Source organism: Terrapene carolina, unplaced genomic scaffold (genome assembly GCF_002925995.2).
Source record: "Terrapene carolina triunguis isolate 2854851 unplaced genomic scaffold, T_m_triunguis-2.0 Scaffold714, whole genome shotgun sequence".
In the NCBI taxonomy this organism is placed as follows: domain Eukaryota; kingdom Metazoa; phylum Chordata; order Testudines; family Emydidae; genus Terrapene; species Terrapene triunguis.
The window spans coordinates 961,420-979,689 of record NW_020665065.1 but is presented as its reverse complement, the minus strand read 5'-3'; the positions used below and the strand labels follow the sequence as shown (position 1 = coordinate 979,689).

The 18,270-nt window shown below is 42.2% G+C and overlaps 1 protein-coding gene across 1 annotated transcript in view; it reads left to right on the top strand.

Annotated features, from left to right (window-relative positions):
* CAMTA1 (calmodulin binding transcription activator 1) overlaps positions 1 to 18,270 on the top strand; it is an 878,634-nt gene that overhangs the window by 223,189 nt on the left and 637,175 nt on the right. The window contains exon 3 of the mRNA XM_024207910.2: positions 5,028 to 5,095. Coding sequence (XP_024063678.2) covers positions 5,028 to 5,095 — 68 coding nt within the window. The remainder of the gene's footprint in view (positions 1 to 5,027; positions 5,096 to 18,270) is intronic.

Genomic DNA, 18,270 nt, shown 5'->3' with positions numbered 1-18,270 from the left:
ATGGCTGTGCAGCAGGTGATGCTGCACCAGTGCAGTGAACACAAGACCCAGGAGCTCGAGGAAGGGAGATGGAAGGCGAAGACAGGTCACTTGGGGCTCAGGAGCAGCCAGGCACCTCCAGGCCTAGCTGGGAAAGGCAGGGAGTCGTGAGAGAGTTCTTGTTACTTCAGAGCAACTATCTTTAAGACTCCCCTTATTTACCCACAAGGAAATGTTCTCCTGGGTGTGTTTGTGGTAGAGCCAGCTTGACACCTAGTGGCCGGCTGGATTTATGGCAGGTAACACAGCCTGACCTTCGCTCTTGTGGTTTGGTTAGATTTCTCCTCACTCGGCTCCAAGCAGAGTGGGGATTTATGAACCTGCATGTGCTGGTCACGTCTTCATTCTGTGTGAATCATCATCAGTCCCTTTCCTAATGCTGCCAATATAATTTAAAGAAACAGGAGTAAAAAATATCCCTCTAAACTTGTTGTAGCACATCCTGTATTGGGCTGGCAGGAACAGCAGTGATCATTAGAATATCTCTGAAAAGACATTTGCAGCTTTTTCTGCAGCCTGACCTGAATTGAGTGGTTTGAGCCTTTACCGGTACAGTAGTTATACCCAGGATACAGCTCTGTGCTGAATTAAACAGTCTCTCATGCAGCGCAGCCTATCAATCAGCAAGCAGGGAGGCATTGACATAATTTATAACAAAAAGCTAAAATAAAAATGTTCTTGTGGCTGGTTGGGATTTGAATCCAAGCCGTGGAGATTAAATGATGCAAAGATAAAGTGTCTTTGCCTTCATGTTATTTTGCCTTGTTCATTCTAGCTCACTTTACACACCAGCCCTATCGGTTTCCCAGACACTATGAAGTATGTTTGAGCTGGGTTTGTTACTTGGGAAGGAGGCCAGTGCTAACAATCAGAGAATCCTGCGGGTTACTTTGAGGGGAGTGTGCCCTGCAATGTCAATATTAGGGACAGATCTTGTCTGGGTGCTGCTGTTTTTCTCTTTGACTATTGACAGCACAAGTGACATGCTAAAAATGGCAGCTGGACTTCCTTGCCCTGTTGCCAATGCCCATGCTTCCATCTCACCAAGCTGAAATGGACACCCGCTTTAAGCAACCAGTGGCTGCTGTAGAATGAGAGGCTCTGACTGGGATCCCATATAACAATACCTCATACAGATAGTGCTTTTGGTCCACATATCTCAAATTGCTCTTCAGAAACAGGCATGTGGTGGTGTTACTCCCAATTCACAGTTGAAGAAAGACGACTTGCCCAAAGTGACACAGCAAGTCAGTTTTGGAGCTGGGAGCAGAACGCAGTTCTCCTGACCCTCAGTCCAGCAGCTACTCAGACTTATTCCTGAAGCTGTTCATGCATTGGGATGTGCAGTATCCTGCACTGCAAATCTGTTTGGGGAAACTGGTTTAATTTGTGTGAATAAGAAATATATTGTGAGGGTTGTGAGAGAGAGATGTGGCCTGAGTCCAGGACGCAAGCATCTCCTGGATTCTAAGCTTCGGTCTGTCTGGGGTGAGTCATGTAACCCTTCTGCACCACCCCAATCGGAAGATTGACCCTTAGGAGTTATACCTGGCCCATTAAGCTGTGCCGAGGGAGAGCATATTCATCAGTGCAAACCCCGTTAGCCCCATTCCAACACCATGCCCTTTTCCCTCTTCTGTTTGAAATGTGCCTTCCCCACCTCACTAGCCCTCTGCTAATCTGAGTCATTGCTGCTCTATAAACCCCCATTACAGTCCCAACCCAGACGGGGCTCCATGTTTGGTAGTCTCCGCACCTGCTGGTGGTTGGGCAGGAGCTCACAGCTGAGAGAGGCTGGATCCTCCCTCACACCCAGCCTCCCTGCCAAACATAGTTTCTCTCTTTTGGTGAGGTATTTGTGTCCTACAGTATTTCCAAACCCAAGCATGTGGGCTAGAATATTCTTCTTCTATTTTAAATGAATGCTAAGATTCTCTCTCATTCACATGACTCCAGGAGCTGGGGCTTTAAGAAACACACCAAAATACTGCAAGACTTGCTGTAAAATCATGAGTGTAGCCAACAATGGTCCTGTTTCTATTCTGCGCATTGGGAATAACATTGCACACAATTCTATGCAAATTATAATTATTAAATACAGTTCTAATGCAAATAGTGTGGGGTAGAGGCTATAGACATGAGACACTGGGGAAGAAATGCCAAAGCAAAGCTGCTTTCATGCAGTACCTCCTGCGTTGGAGCAGTTTGTGTTTTTCTCTCTCAAGTTCTTGGAAATTTTTACAACGATAATGTGGGATGTGCTGGTTCCCAACAGACCTTGAATGGTCTCTTGAAATATGTTAACTACTCATGCTAAACAATCTGTTCCACCTTGTATTTTGCTGTGATACCCTGAGTACCTTTCCCAGGCCTGAAGAAGAGTTCTGGGTAGCTTGAAAGACTGTCTCTCTTACCAACAGAAGTTGGTCCAATAAAAGATATTACCTCACCCACCTTCTCTGTCTGTAGGAGTCTAGACGGTCTTAGATATTCGGACATAATTTTGACATATGCCCAGAGGCAGAGTGCTACAGCCAGTATGTGGGAAATGGGAGTTCTGCCATCTTCTACTTTAGCTCAGGAGCAATCACTGATTAGAGAGATTTGTACAAATCTAGTAGAGTGCTTGCCTCTTTAGGATGGAATTGTTCCACAGTGGCTGGATTGCTCTCTGGATGGTTTAATGACACTGATATAGGAGGAGTTCTACTATCTGTTGAGGGTGGCAGTGATGGGCAGGCACTGGAATGTGCATCCTGGTGTGGTGTGCTTAGGGTGGGATGTGCTCTGTCTGGGTGAAAGCCAAATGAACGGGACTTCTGCAGTCTCTTCTGCTGGAGTAATACTTGCTGAGGGAGAGGCTTTTGTACTGGGTTAGAGCATGACAGGCTCTTTCTGGAGGGTTGTCTGGCCACATGCAGGTCCCCATAATGAGTCTGCGCACTCAGCAGTTCTAATGTTCACTCTAGTATTGCTACTGCCAGTATGCTACAGTTGTAAATAATGAAGGATGAAGTGTTGCCCAGCATATTCCCTCACAGAATGCTTCATTCCTTGCTTTAGTCTATAGTATCCTCTGGGCTGAGGCTGTGAACCTGCTCCCGCTAAAGGGCTGCCCAGAAACACTTCTTCCCTTCCTAAATCATCTTAACATCTTCCCTGCTCAGTCACCTGACCAATGGCAAGAATAGCCTGCATTTTGTGAGCAACAGATTTAAAAATAATAAAAGGAGATTTAGTTTTACACATTGCATAATCAACCTGTTGAACTCTCAGTCACAAGATATAGAATTCAAGAGTTAAGCAAGATTCTAAAAAGGATTAAATACTTATAAGACAATGAGATGATCCAAAATTGTATCAGGCGTACTAAGATAAAACCTATTTCCAAGACGTAAACCATCTACTAACTGACAAGGTTATGAAGAAACGTCTTCTACGGGCAGGGTATTGCATAATTGTCCACTAGGGGGTTTCTTACACCTTCCCCTGCATTGATGGACCCTGGTCTGATCCAATACGGCAATTCCTATGTTCTGACAAACCAGGAGAGGAATGGTCTGGTACGTCACATCTGAAGGTGGGGAGTGACTAATCCAGGGCTATGTGGAGATGCTGTGAGCTCAGTCTAGTGTCTTCCTCTCCATACAATGCACGTGTGCATAACTCCAACTCTGATGCGGTGCTTTGCGTCTTCTAATTGAAAACTGATCATAATTCCTATTCAGCAGCTTTTTATCAGGCTTAAGGAAGTTGATTTGGTGTTTTGTAGTAATTTGCAGTTTATGAAACACATATACCAGCACCATCTTAATTTAACTTACAGACTCTGCCAATTTCCTGTGAGCAAATCAGTTCTCATCTGGAAGTAATGGGCCGTATCATGCCTGCAAGTGGGAGCAATGACTTACGGTGATGTCACCCACTGGCTTTTCATGGAAATTATTAATAAATCCGTAATTCTATCGGCAGTGATGTTGTGTGTATAAATATTTAATTTACCTTCGGGTGCCCATGTTTTCACCATCGTGCCCTTAGCTTTCTGACTTAGCTCAGAGGAGCTGCACAGTAGATGAAGTTATCAGAGCTTTCTCTGTGTAGGGAAAGGTTAATGTATTTCTCCTTTTTCCTTTTAATCTTTACACAGTTTGGCTTTGGGGGCTTGGGGCTTAGAATCCAAGCTGGCAAAACACAACTTCTCCTGCCTGGATGAAAGACTTAAAAGATGGCTCTGTCTCTGGCAGAGGCCTTCCTAACACAGAAGGTTGTGACTGTGACTAAGGGTATGTCTACACTACAGGATTAATCCGAATTTAGATAATTCGAATTTGGGAAACAGGTTGTATAAATTCGATTGTGCGCGGCCACACTAAGCACCTTAATTCGGTTTTAAACCACATTAATTCGGTGGTGTGCGGCCACACTACCCCATTAACTTAAACACAGTAATTCGGTGGTGTGCGTCCACACTAACCCTAATTCGAATTAACAAAATCGATTTAGGCTCTACTCCGTTCGTCGAGGTGGAGTACAGAAATCGATTTAAAGGGCCCTTTAATTCGAATTAACTGGCTCTGTAGTGTGGACGGGTGAAGGGTTAATTCGGATTAAGGCAGCTAAATCCGAATTAAAGTCCTAGTGTAGACCAGGCCTAAGTGAAGACCTGTTGCCTGCTTCTGTTGTTAAATGAATGGTATTTGGGGTAGGAAGCCATTTCTCATGTTTTCTGTTTAAGGACTGAAATATTTTGGTCCTCACTATAGACTTGCCCTTTCCAGCCAAAGGCTTTCATCATTATAGCATGCCAACTGGTACACAGAAGACGTTTCAAACTGGATTTAAAGTCCAGGATCTAGCAGCAAAGGCGGGATCGAAAGTATCCTACTTGAGGGTGGAGCAGATTTAGAGAAGTTCTGTTCTGTGAAACTTTCAAGTCTCCAAAACTACTATGCAAGTTAATTCTTTTTTGCACATTTTTTCTTTTTCAGGAAATTGCAGCTTATTTAATAACATTTGAAAAGCATGAAGAATGGCTAACGACTTCCCCTAAAACAAGGTAACATTGCTAATATTGCAGCTTGTGAAAATGTACATTGATTTATTTTCACTGATGACTTGACTTGCTAATCAATTCATTGGGCACAAAGTGAAAACTCCAAGTCATGCTTGATAGCTTGTGACACTGAAGTCTCATTAATTGACTTAATGAGTGTTTTATTGAATAAAATCAGATTGATTAAAAACAGACCACCTGCAATCTTGACAGGTAAAAGTTTTAACCTGATGATTTAACATTTAATTGTATCCTTTCAGATAAATGCATTTAAAAGGCTTTGTTGAGTGAAGGTTGTAGGCTATTTATCTTGACAATGCTCCCTACTGTCACTAATCTGTTAGCCAGAAACTAAAAAAAAAAAAATCCCTTTTCACTTTTCCTGTTTAAAATGCAGACTCTAAGTTTGTTTGTATTTTGGCATGTTTCTTGTTGGGGTTAAGTGTCTGGCGGCAAGGAGATCCCAATAAGCCAAATTAACAGGCATGTTTGCAGTTTATTAAGCAGTAAATGTCATGTATTCTTCTAACTGCCATAAATGTTTAACTTCTGCAACCCGCTGGGAACTGATACAATAAATTAAAGACTGCAGATGTTTTCCTGTTGTGGAATCCTGATGATCATTTTATTATGTTGAGACACGAAGTTACACTACTTGCGACTGAAAACAAGAAAAGGAACTTGTGCTTACGGAGAGTGTATAAAGTTCTGGGGTGTTATCTAAAAGCACATTTTTGCTTTTTCTAAATTACAGCATCTTTCTCATGAACAGTGCATGGAGCAAGGGTTTATTAGTCAAAAGAGGGTTAGCTCAGCAGGCAGCTGAAGTTCTGTTTTTCTTGCTGTGTAGTTGGGAGAAACCCAGTGCATTTTCACACCTGTTCACAACTAGGCTGTTGGATCACTGGTGTGAGAACACCTTTTTGGAGGAATAATGAACTATTCAGTGTTGTAGTTCAGGCAAGACCTGCCCCAAAATAATACAAGAAGCTCTAGTGCTTTTCCTGGGAGGAGGCCAGAGTAGCTGGAAGTGAGGCTTTCCTACTAGTTCAATGTGCTAACGACTGCCTGGCGAGCAGTCCGACAATGCTTACTGCAGACAAGAGGGTACTGTAAAGCCAGAGAGTGCCTTTTCCATCTCCAATTGGGGATGTCCCCAAGAAATGCAAATGCAGAGCGAGGTACAGCAGACACAGCACAAGATGAATCTTTGATCGTTTGTTGCTTGGTTTGGCATCATATTCCTTTGTAATTAGTAGGGGCAGAAATTATAGTAAGATACAAGAATGGTTATTGACCGTAACAAATAGTACAAATTAACTTGCTGAATGTTTAATAGCTCACAGCTGAGGGGAAGATTTAGACAAAGGAGGATGGTAGAAGAGCAGTTAAAGAAAAGAGAAGGATGGCTTTCTTTGGGAAGTTAGAAAACAACTTCTGTTAAACTTAGGACACTCTCCACCCCCATTTCTCTAGCATTCAAGCTGCCTTAACATCCTCTTACATTATTGAACAAGTTCTTCATTAATCGTTATCAAAACGGGGTGTGCGTTAGGATTGAGAGGTAAGAGATTTCATGTGCTATTGCTTTTACAGGTGATGCACCCAGTTCCACCAGACTCAAATGTATTACTACAACGGTTGATAGTTCAGGTTCTTGCTTTCAAGGAACTTTAGGTGCACACTGTGATAGGATCCCTGGGGTGCAGCCTGGGACTGTGGGACCTCTGTGCTCTTAACTCTCCAGCCTGGGCTGTCTCTCACAATGCTTTGCTAGTGACAAGCAGCAAACCCCTCCAGGTGCTGTTACCACTCAGTACAACTGCATGTGGAGCCCCACACCCAGCTAGATTGCATGAATGTTGCCAGAGCCACTCATGAATCATACAGAGAAAGGCACCAGCCAAATCCTCCCAGCCTTGTACCTCAGGAATATACCGTCTTGCACTGCTCAAGACCCTTTCTTGAGCAATGCAAGTTTATTAATTGGTTCACCACTTCATCAATGGAAAGTGGATATACACCAGCCTAAACCTGAGTAAATTTATCAAACACACTGGTAAAGATAAACAGTAAAACAAGTTTACTGATTACAAAGGATAGATTTTAAGTGATTATAAGTGATGGGCAAAAAATAGAGTGGTTACCAAAATATAAGCACACAGTCTAAACTCTCAACCCTATTAGACTGGGCAACATCTAGATTAAGCAGTTTTTCTCACCCCACTGGATATTGAAGTTCATAGGACACCTGTTTCACCTTTGAAACCTGGGCCAGTCCCCTCTGTTGGAGTCTTCAGTCTTCTGAGTGTCCTTGTTGCTTGCAGCATAGATGAGGGCAGAAGAAAAGGCCAAGCATGGGGCCACTGTATTCTGTTTTATACCCTGAGTCCATGTGCTTGGAGACCACAAGACCAGGCACGTCTGGTGGGTATTGCTGAGTCTCCAGGCCAGATTGAACAATTCCCCTGGTGTGGCCTTGTGCAGGTGAGTCATTGCATTGTAGCTCCCTTGCTGGACAATGGCTGTTGATGGTTGGTTGACACCTGCCTGGGCATTGGTTACTTTCCTTGCTATTGTCTTTGTGGGAGCTAGTACTTGGGCACTTTCCAAACCCACAGCATATTTTAGTGACAACCAAACAACACAATTCTCATAACTTCATATGTATTAATGATATACATATTTAGATGGAACAGTGGGTTTCAGCAGATCATAACCTTTTCCATGGTTCCTTACATGGCATGCTTTATTTGCAATATCACAATTATGAATGATGAATATGGGGGTTACAGGGTGCTCCCCTGGGGTGCAGAGTGTCACACCCACCTCTCCAGCCTAGGTGGGGGTCTATATTTTATCACTAGTGACAGGCATCTCAATCTGCAGTCTCTGGGTGCTGCCACCTTTTTCTTGGGGCTGTGTAAACAGTTTGTCTCATTCCACCCATTGGCTTCAGAACAATAGGTAAAATGATTGCATTTGGAAAGGCTGTTTTCTGACCTAGGAGCTTGAGTTATAGAATTAATGCAAAAAGACGTCTTTGAGCTTTGCCAACTCAGCCTGTTGAGTGGTCAGAAAGCATATTAAGCAGAGTCGGGATATATACAGCACCATTAAATACATCAGAAATATGCATGTGTTTGTAGAAATGTTTTTAAGACTTTAAGGGTTTGTTTAGTTTGCTAAAGGCAATGCATGAAAATAGCAATTTTCCTATTAATATTACAATATCCTGCTCCTGTGTATTTATACTTGAAAGCATAATGTCCCAAGAGGAGGAAAGTTGCAACGGCTGTTCAAGGACCTTCTTAAATTAGTTGTTGAGTTCATTTTGAAATTTTTTTAATATTGAAATTAATTGGTGCAGTTAAATGCTGAGTTCATACAAACAGGCCTCTTGGTATTAAAGAATTAATGACATCGATCCAGCACTGAACCGGAACATTCCCCATTCTTCGTTTGCTGCTGCAGGTGCTGCTAATTTCATCTTAGAAATTAATAAAAATGAATTGCACCACTGACACTTATAGAGTTTCTTAATAAAATGATACATAGTGTGAGCTGAGGAATCACTATGAAAATGAATCGCTGTAGTCGGCGCTCATAGAGATGTTGGGTATGTGAGTTTCAGGAAGGGGTTGACCCTTGTCTGTGCTGCTTTCTGCTGGTCTAACAACACAAATAGTCCTTATTGCATCCTAATTGTAAAGAGGCGCTTGGGAGCCGCCTGTTTGTGATTCAGTAATGGGGTGCTATAACGTTTCTTTAGTGGGAGGCAACAGTGTGGTGGTGGTAACTGTATAGTGAAAGGGGCTGGGAGTGGCTCTTCTGCAAAAGTTGTCTGTTGGATATTTTCCCTACGAGAAGTGTGGAGTGCAGGTTCCAAACTGCAGGCTGGGTCATGTGTGCATCAAGAAGAGAGTAACTTGGTGTCCTATGCAGGTCCTTGGCCATGATGTGTCACGTTCAGTGGTGTATCTGAAGGCTGGAGTTCAAGATCATAGGGTTAAGCCCTTGTGTGTTGAATATTGATGACAATATTTCATTACAATACAATGATGTCCCATGACAAGAGCTAATTGCAAACTAATATTCATCCTGAAAGGTCAGTAATGGGATGTTGTGAATGGCAGAGATGAGACCCTTTGCAGAGTTGGCTCCAGCTAATGTTGTCTGTTCACAAGGGAATGTGCAGAGGTAATTTGAAATATGCATGTGAATGATTTAGGAAGGTGCCGTGCCAGTTTGTCCTTTTCATGGGGTAGCACAGCTCTGCTGTCTGACACTAGAACGAAGGGCGTGTTTATAACGGAAACCTAACGCTTCTTTCACGGCTGGGGCGATTGCTCTGGCTGAAATGTGTTGAATGAGGGTTGGCCTGGGAAGAAATAATTCTACTGCACTAATATACAGGCTGGCAGAAGAGGGAGTGGCTCTGGGTTTCGGGCAGTATCTACATGCCTGGAATTTCAACATGGCTTAATATTTTCCATTTAATAATTCACTGAATTACCCTATAATAAGGGTATTAATAAATTAAAACAACTGAGTTCCCATGTTTACAAAGAAATGGTGCTCATGGATGTCCTAATGTTTGTATACTATCTCTGTAATCTATGGGTAAGAAAGTGCCTTATGCACGTCTATTAACAGAATCATAATGACTGAAGAAGCAATGAGAAATCTTCCAAAGTGTCAGACACACCTGATTCCTTTTTTTTTAAATGTATGAATCTATGAATTTCACAAATCTCCTGGTAAAGTGACTTTCTAGGTGCTCAATAAAGATTAAATGTTGGACAGCACTGTAGTTATTTGGTTTTGTAGAACGAAGACTTTGTTGTTTTTGCAAAATATGCTAATAAACATACTGGAGATTATTATAACTAATTAATTAAAACTAAACAATGTATAAACATAAATTAACAAAGTACATTTGGTGATGTAGTAACCTTGATGTTTTCTTGTAATCATATTTGCTTGCTTACTTGTTAATTTGCCAACTAATCCACAATGGGTCTTCTAGTCATTAGTGAGAATTAATAAAGTTCGACAGTAGTGTAGCACTAATAAAATCTTTGATGCTTCAAGATTTAAATGCAAATCATGGAAAATTACTAAACATTCCCATAGGAAATGGAATAAAATTATTTTCATTGTGAAAGGCACCCTGGTTTTCAGTGGTTTTCAGTGGCACAATGGATTTTCCAGACACAAACAATCTTGGTTTCTCCCTCAATACATTCTATAACTACTTTTCATTTCAAAGCACGTTAAAAACTTTAACCCTCATAACATCACCGGCTTCAAATCTCTCACGTCCCTGGTGAGTGTCCTAGGTACTGGGCTATTGGCTGTTCTGGGGTGAGTCTCGGTTGTTGACCAGGGGTCCCATGCCTCGCCTGCGAAACCTTCCCGATGAAACCAGTAGCTCTTCCTGATTTGGCGCAAGAACTTGAACTTGCGTCTCCTACAGCCCAGGTAAGTGCCCCTACAACCAGATTATAAGAGTCAATCTCTCTCTCCCCCATGGCCCAATGACTATTTATACAAATCAGAACAGCTCCAATGGGGGGTAGGGGGATAGGGGGAAGGAACGGGGAAGAGTGTGTGTGTAAAAGACTGACGTTATAGCCTCGTGGTCAGGGTGCTCATGTGGGAGATCGAAGTTCAAGTCTTTGCTCTGTCCACAAATTTCATCCTAACAAAACTTTCCTCAACCCAGAACTGATATGATTCCATGAAAAGTTTTCATTTCCATGAAAAGTGTAGTTCAAAAGTTCCCAACCAGCTCTTAGTATTACCCTTGTTTCCAGCATGAGGAAACTGAGGCACAGAGCGGTTAAATGACTTACCACAGGCTCAAACCAATGGGACATTGGTAGAGTGGGGATTAGAATTGCAGGAGTTGCAGACCCATGCTCCGTGCACTGGAGTTAGCTGTTCAGTCCACTAGATCAGTTTCTCTATAAGGACTACAATTTGATTATTGAGAATTAAATAGTGTCTCTTCTTGCAACTGATAAATATAGATTTTACCATCTACATCTGTGCTTTGATGCAGGGTTATTTATCTCTTTCATGCTACATTTTGTAGCATTATGTTAACCACTTTTTCTTTGCTTGATGATATTACTTATTTTATGTTTTTTATAATATAAAAATCAATTGAAGTGATTAAACAGAAAAAGGAGTCTGACCTAAGCTTACAAGAAGAGGATTTTCAGAGTACAGGTATCTCCATTTGTCTTTATCTCAGACTTTTAAGTCCTAGATGTGGCCAGGCTTTGAAAAATGTGCATGAACTTTTCAGCACAACAATATAAAATACAAGAAACCTTAGCTCTGAGTCGCCTCCCTCTTGGGAATGAAGCGAAACCCTGAACAACGGGGGTTAGTCAGCAGATCACTGGGCCTATTCGAATGAATTGTGGTCACATAAATTAGAAAAATCAAGTTCTATCAAATTAGAGTTTCCTGACGGAACTAGAGCTGCCTGACAGGTGGGCCTGCTGAGAGGATGAGTTCAGGTAGACTTGTTTTAACTGCCGGTAACATTTGTATTTAACACTGTCCTTAACTTGGAACACTACTTAATTTTTCAAAGACAATATGACCGATCCTGTGCTGATCCATGTGTTCAGATATGCTGTTAGGTACCTCCAGAACTCCGCATGGACAGTGGCCATGAATGAAACCTAGAGTATTTCTGCAAATTCAGGCCCAGGTGTTACAATGGGCTACAGAGATAAAACAGGTGATACAGAATGAAATTACAGCCATTATAGCGCATCTAATACTGGGATCCTGCAAATGTCTTCCTAGCTTAACCAAATTAAGACCGCTTTAATTCTGAACGAGTGTGTCCACACAGGGTTTTAATGCAATTTGATGAATCCACTTTAGATTCTCACCTTTAATGAATTTGGATTAATTTTCCCGAGTGTCCCTGTGTAGAGAAGCCCTTCAATAAACACATTCCTCAAACGTTTGGTGCAGAGAAGAGGGTGGGAGTAAGAGTAATTGTAGAAAAACTTACACCAACTACTCTGGGAATACAGCCACTCTTTTGACAATTATGGGTGATCTTTCTGTTGTGCTGCATTAGGGGCCTGCTGTGCAGTTAATATGGTCACATCCTGGTTACATAGTACAATGTTAGAGGATTTTGTTGGTATGTCTTGCAAATTCTTGTTATGACATAAAACCTACAATCATTGGTGAAGTCTCAAGCCTGCCTGAATGGCTCCACATTCCAATTCCAAGTGATTGCTTTGGCAGTCTGAGAATATGCCATTGTAGCAAAAGCTGAAAATTCATTTCAGAGCCAGTTTAAAAGATCTGGCAAAGTCTGCTTTTCAGTTACGCAATGTATGCTTGGCCATTTCACTTCTGCGGGAGTTGGGTTTCTTGCTGCCCCTCTATCTCCCGTGAGAGAGAATATATGATTTAAACAAGCAGGCTGCTGAAACTCAGCTAATGCCAAGTCTCATTGGAAGGAGCTGTGCTTTGAATATTTTTCCCCCCTGAGTATTCTACACAAACCTACTTTTCTTCCTCATTGGCCACGCATGCCTTATCATTGCACCTTGGTGTGTTTGCTATGATCATAGACATTGATCGGGAATTAAGAGGGGCACTCCTTCCTCTGGAAACAATCTGCCTCCTTGAAAAGCCTCTTTGTGTCTCTCTAGATATTTAAATTCCTAGCATGCAGAAGCATAATGACTGAAGGCTAGAAAGGAGGGGTCTTGGATGACCAGCCTATTCTTCCTGAATTAAAGGCACTTCCTTTTGCTAGCTCTGCTGACTGTCATGTTGAGGATTTCCCTTGCTGAGACTTTGGTAATCCTGAAGGAAATGGCTGTAGTGGGATTTTCATTCTTGTGTAGTTCTTTCAGCACCTCACAGTCCTGTTCCTGAGTGGAGATTTCACTCATTAGCTCCTAGATGTTGCTTCACCCCCTTGTCAGCAAGCCCAGAGAGAGCACAGTCACACAGCTGGATTGCAAAGAAATAGTAGACACCAAACTGCTTGACTGAGGCACAATTCCAGACAGACAAGCCCGATTTCTAAATCTAAGCACCTTTAGAAGATGTGAATGTCCCATATATGGACACTTAACATTGTAGGCACCTACAACAGCCAGTTACTTGCTGAATTACCGATGTGAACGTCCCATTTGGGAGCTGAGTGTTCCGTTAATGCCCTGCAAGTTGGAAAATTGCCCCCCCCCCCATTTTTCTTTGCCCTCTTTGTGTGGCATCTCGCCATCCCAAGTCTTATTTTCATTACTACCACTTGAAAGACACTACCACTCCCACTTGACTGGGAGTGTGGTGGGCAGGGCAGGCTCAGAGATAATGCAAAACAATTGTGCTTTGGCTCTGGTACTCACAAAAATAGCTGAGGTGTGTGGTTTTTTTTTTTTTTTTAAGCATTTCCTTATAAACGGTTGGTGCTGTGGTGAGCTGTACTCTGCACTAATAAAAGGAGGGGAGGGGGAAGGAAGGGGGAAATCCCAGTTGGAGATTCTCAGCCCAGGAAGGTGGCATCTGGCATTTCTAGGCAGTGAGACTTGGCAGTGATTAATATTTCTGAAACTAAAAATGTTCAGTTACAATGTACTCATACAAATCAATAGCAATTTACATACAGTGTCGCTATCTATTTGTGGTAATTTAGTTTTACTTCTGCTACCTGCTGGTTTATTTTTAGCATTTTAATTTCCCTCTGCTGGGTTAGGAAAACAAGCATAGCTTTTCATTTAATAGACAAGGACAGTAGTGTGTGTAGTGTTTCCTATTGATAAATTCTGACCTCATAAATCAAAAAGTTTGCAAGACTCAGTTCATAACAAATAAATACATTAAATAAGGCCTGGTCTGGTTTGTAAAGTGTTGTTGGAAATGGAGAATGTGCATTTCTCACGTACATGCATGCGCACATGAACAATTTATAATTTCCAACTGTTCAGAAGTAGTTGAGGGCTGAATTTTTATTTCACACTTTTATATAGTGCACAGAGCTGTACAGAGTACATGGAGCCATGATCCCTGCCTGTAAGTGTTTATAATCTAAAGGTGAAATTCCAGGGTTTCTGTGGGATTTAAGTGGTGCATAGGCCCCATGCCAGCCCTTTGAATTTTGCTTTACATGAAAGACCCAATGCAGGGAAATAGAACATTGGGAAGGGAGTCTTATGCAAAATGTCATTTTTGGAGAGAAAGCAGGAAGGAGAGAGCTTTTGGGAGGTTTATGAAGGAGGTTATGGAGGAAATGTGCCATTGAGGATCAGTGAGGATATTCAGGCATCGGGAACTGCATGGGAAGAGGCCTGAAAATGAGGGATACAGTAGGGAACTGGAATAAAAGGGGCTCAGGGCCTGAGTGAGAGATGGTCTTTAAGGTGAATAATTGCCATACCAACTGGATGAGCTGTCCCTGAGATACAGCACTGTCCACAATCTCCCAAAGGAACAAAATCCCTGATCTGTGTGTGTCTGTGTTTCACACTGCATGAGTTGCAGTTAGACAAGGTCGTATGGTGGGGGGGCCAGTACTGTTACAAGTGGCTTTGCATTTTGGTTGGGGGGCGACCTCTTAAGGAGTTGACTGGGCCAGAGAGATTGGGTTTTGCAATGCTTATTGGGGTTTTAAGGGATTGTGTTGCTGTTGATCTGTGAGCTAATTTGATGTGATCCGGTTTTCAAGAGAATTCAAGCCAAAGCCCTAATCAAATCTTCAGCCAGGAAGTGGGAAAATAAATAGCTCTTCTTCCTGCGTTATTCGGATAGGAGTCTCAGGCTATGTCTACACTACGTAGCTTTTAGCAACACCGTCGTGTTGCTACAGCCGTGCCGCTAAAAGTCACGCAATGTAGTCGCTGTTTGTTGTCTGTCCTGCCGACAAACTTCCACCCCCAACGAGTGGGGTTAGCTTTGTTGGCAGGAAAGCGCTCCTGCCGACAAAGCGCTGTTCACACCGGCGCGTGTTGTTGGCAAAACTTTTGTCTTTTGGGAGTGTGTGGTGTGTGTGTGTGTGTGTGTGTGTGTGTGTGTGTTGGGTTTTTTTTTTTTTTAATCTCTTTTGTTGTTCAATTGTCAGTGTAGACAAAGCCTCGGAAGGGCCTAGTTTGACTTTGAGTTTCTCTGGTGACTCCAGTAGCCAAAGCAAGCCATAGGGATTGTGTATTACAGAGACTGGTTTGAAATCACTTTTCATGATTTAAAACACTTTAGAATCATTGTTTCTCTCCTCCCCCAGTTATTTTGCAGACTCTGGAGCTTTCAGGTTGGCTGTGAAATTCAATTCCATATGTAGAATATGGGCTTGTGCCTAGGCTGAAGAGGAAGGTACGAGCCCACGATAAGATTGAGAGGTAGCAGGGCAAGACAATGTCCTAGTTTGCTTTTCAACAAAACTGTCTCTAGGCACAAACGCACAAAGCAATGCGAAATGGATTATTCTCCACCACGAGTGACGACACCATGGTGAAATAGCAGCTGTCCTGCGTTGGGTGGTCTAGGCAGGACCTGAGCATTGCATGGGCACTCGAGGGATTGGGGAGATGGAGAAAGGAGCCTTGCATTGTGCTCCTCAACAGAGTCCAGCTGGGCTCCTAACCCACAGCGAAGCCAGAACCTCCAAGCAGAGGGGCAGGAGACAGCCAAGTGGCGGGGAGAGCGCACCCTGAACATGTGAAAGATGGTGATTAGCACATGCTGCTGCACTGAGCGTGTTCTCAAGGAAAACCTTGCAGTCCTCTCCCAGGCAAGACTCCCACTGTCCCTATATGTTATCCCAGACATAGAATTTTGCTGCAAGTAAGTAAAGTAAGGGGAAGAACATGGTAGTTAAGAAAACCGTCACTAGACACTTAATTTCCTAAGACACAAGGTTAAATTTTAAAATAAACCTATCATTTGAAAGTAGGGAAATCCAGAGTTTAAGGAACTACCATAACTCTAACCTCCCAAACAACATTGATTCTCTCTCTGTAGCAATGCAAGGCTCCCGTCTCCTCCTCCTTCCTTCCTTCCTTCCACACGCTCTTTGTAAGGTGTTTTATTGGGCCTAGGACTTTCAGAAGGCCCATCTTTCCTTTGGCATCTTCGTTTTCATAATGGCTTGAAGGAAGCTGCAGTCTGTAGCTGCTCCTGTCTCGAAGGTGGAGAAGACACTAACTATACTTGTCCAGCCTGTGTGTGCATGGCAGAACATTGGCTTTCTAACTGGCTCTGTGCCCACACATCTCTAGTGCTCTGTTGCTGTCCAGCCATCGTCTCTTTTCCTGTAAGGGCTTTGATTTCTCTTTGCAGATGTGCTAGCTCTGACACTGTGGCACATGCATAATTGTTGGAATCTCAAAGAAAAGTGGGAAACAATGGCCCTCATTAAGTGATTTGTAGGACTAATAATTTATAACATTACAGCATGTAAAAGCCACAGAAAAATATTCAAAGAGGACAGGAATCTGCACAACTGCTATAGGACTAAGAAAGCGGGACTCTCACTTTACTGGCTATTAAAGAGATGAAGCTCGTTGATACCAATTGATAGGGCTGTCTCAGGGTTTCTGGTTTTTCTGAGCATTACTATGAGGACAGAGCTAAGGATGAGTTCTCTAACTGAATGTCCCTATTTCAAATATTTGGATTTCATTCAGTCTAACTTAATCTCTCAATTTTCTGAGTATTTAAGGTTGGTTTTGATTGAAGTCCTATTTTTTTCCCTTGACTTTCATTCTAGCTCAATGAACGTTTTGTGTCTTGGAACTTCCTTAGTTATGATTTTGTTGTGAGTTCAAAAATTCATAAAATGTCTGTAGGCTGCCCCGGGAAACAGGCAGCCAAATTCCCTAGGGGAGGAATGTGGCTCATCCAGCGTACATAGTCCCTGGCTCCCAAGTCTGTTCCTATATTTAGAGGGAAGGCAAGAAAGCAACCTTAGCTAGAGATAGACGTGTGTGTGTGTGTGTGTGTGTGTGTGTGTGTGTGTGTGGTTACACTTACCCCATACATACACATTACATAATCACATTCTGATAAAAACTAATAGCAGAAATATAAAGTGCCATGGGGTTCTAAAATGTTAGAATTTTGCAGTATATTAATTTTGTATTGAATAATTAATAGAAAAGTTAATTGATGAATTATTCAATTTTCAGGTAAAAATAGGGTAATAAATATTCATAACTTATTTTATTATGGGAATTTCCATTTCCTATATCATTAAAAGCAAGATTAACTAAGGTTGGTTTTAAATGAAGATTGAAAACAATTGTGCTTTAGAATTAATTTACAGTGTTAAGGTCATTACCTTGCAAGCACAGCTCTCTAGTGCAGTCTGTGCTGAAGAGCTTGTATTTTATTGCACTGGGTATATGTTGAAATTTTCTCAATTAGCTGAGTTGATTATTTTTAAATAAAAAAAAGTGTGGTTTATACTTTGTTTATTTTAAAAAAAAATTGTGTGAAAAGCTCAATGCACAGCAGAGCTAATCACATAACAATTACAGTGCACAGGGTCCTTCATGCAAAACACCCTGCCACTGGCCCTCTTAACTTGACTGCTTCCACTGATTGCAGCTGGAGCAGTATGGCAGAGGGTGAGGGGTGGCTTCTCAGGCAGGAAGGTCTCAGACCCTGTAGGCAGGTCTATATGCAGCCAAATTACCACTTTAAATTCCAGAGACCAGCTGGCAGCCAGGACAGACCACAAAGCATTAGTATAATGCACTCTTGGCACATAGGACCACGTAATAAAAAGCCAGTGGCATTCTGCACTAATTTACTGGCCAGCATTGGGGGCTCCCATGGAAACAACTTTTGGAATTTCCTGACATTTGAATGCTTGCTATTTCCCCTATAGCTGGCTGGAAAATGGCATTTCAGTTCGGTGAACATTTCTGAGATTTTGGGGAAATTTTCTATCCCAAATTGGGATAAAAAAAAAACAAAAACTTGAAATTTTACATGGATCTAAATTTCTGCAATATTTTGGAAACATCAAAACATGCTTCCAGCGGGGACGTTTCAGTGTTTTCTAAGTGAAATATGCTTCCTGGGCTCCCCAACAGCCTGCTTAGCAGGATGCCGGGAAGTGTGTGTTGGGAGGAGCTGCAGAACTGCAAATGATTTTCCAAGGAAGAACTGAAATTTTCCTACAGAAA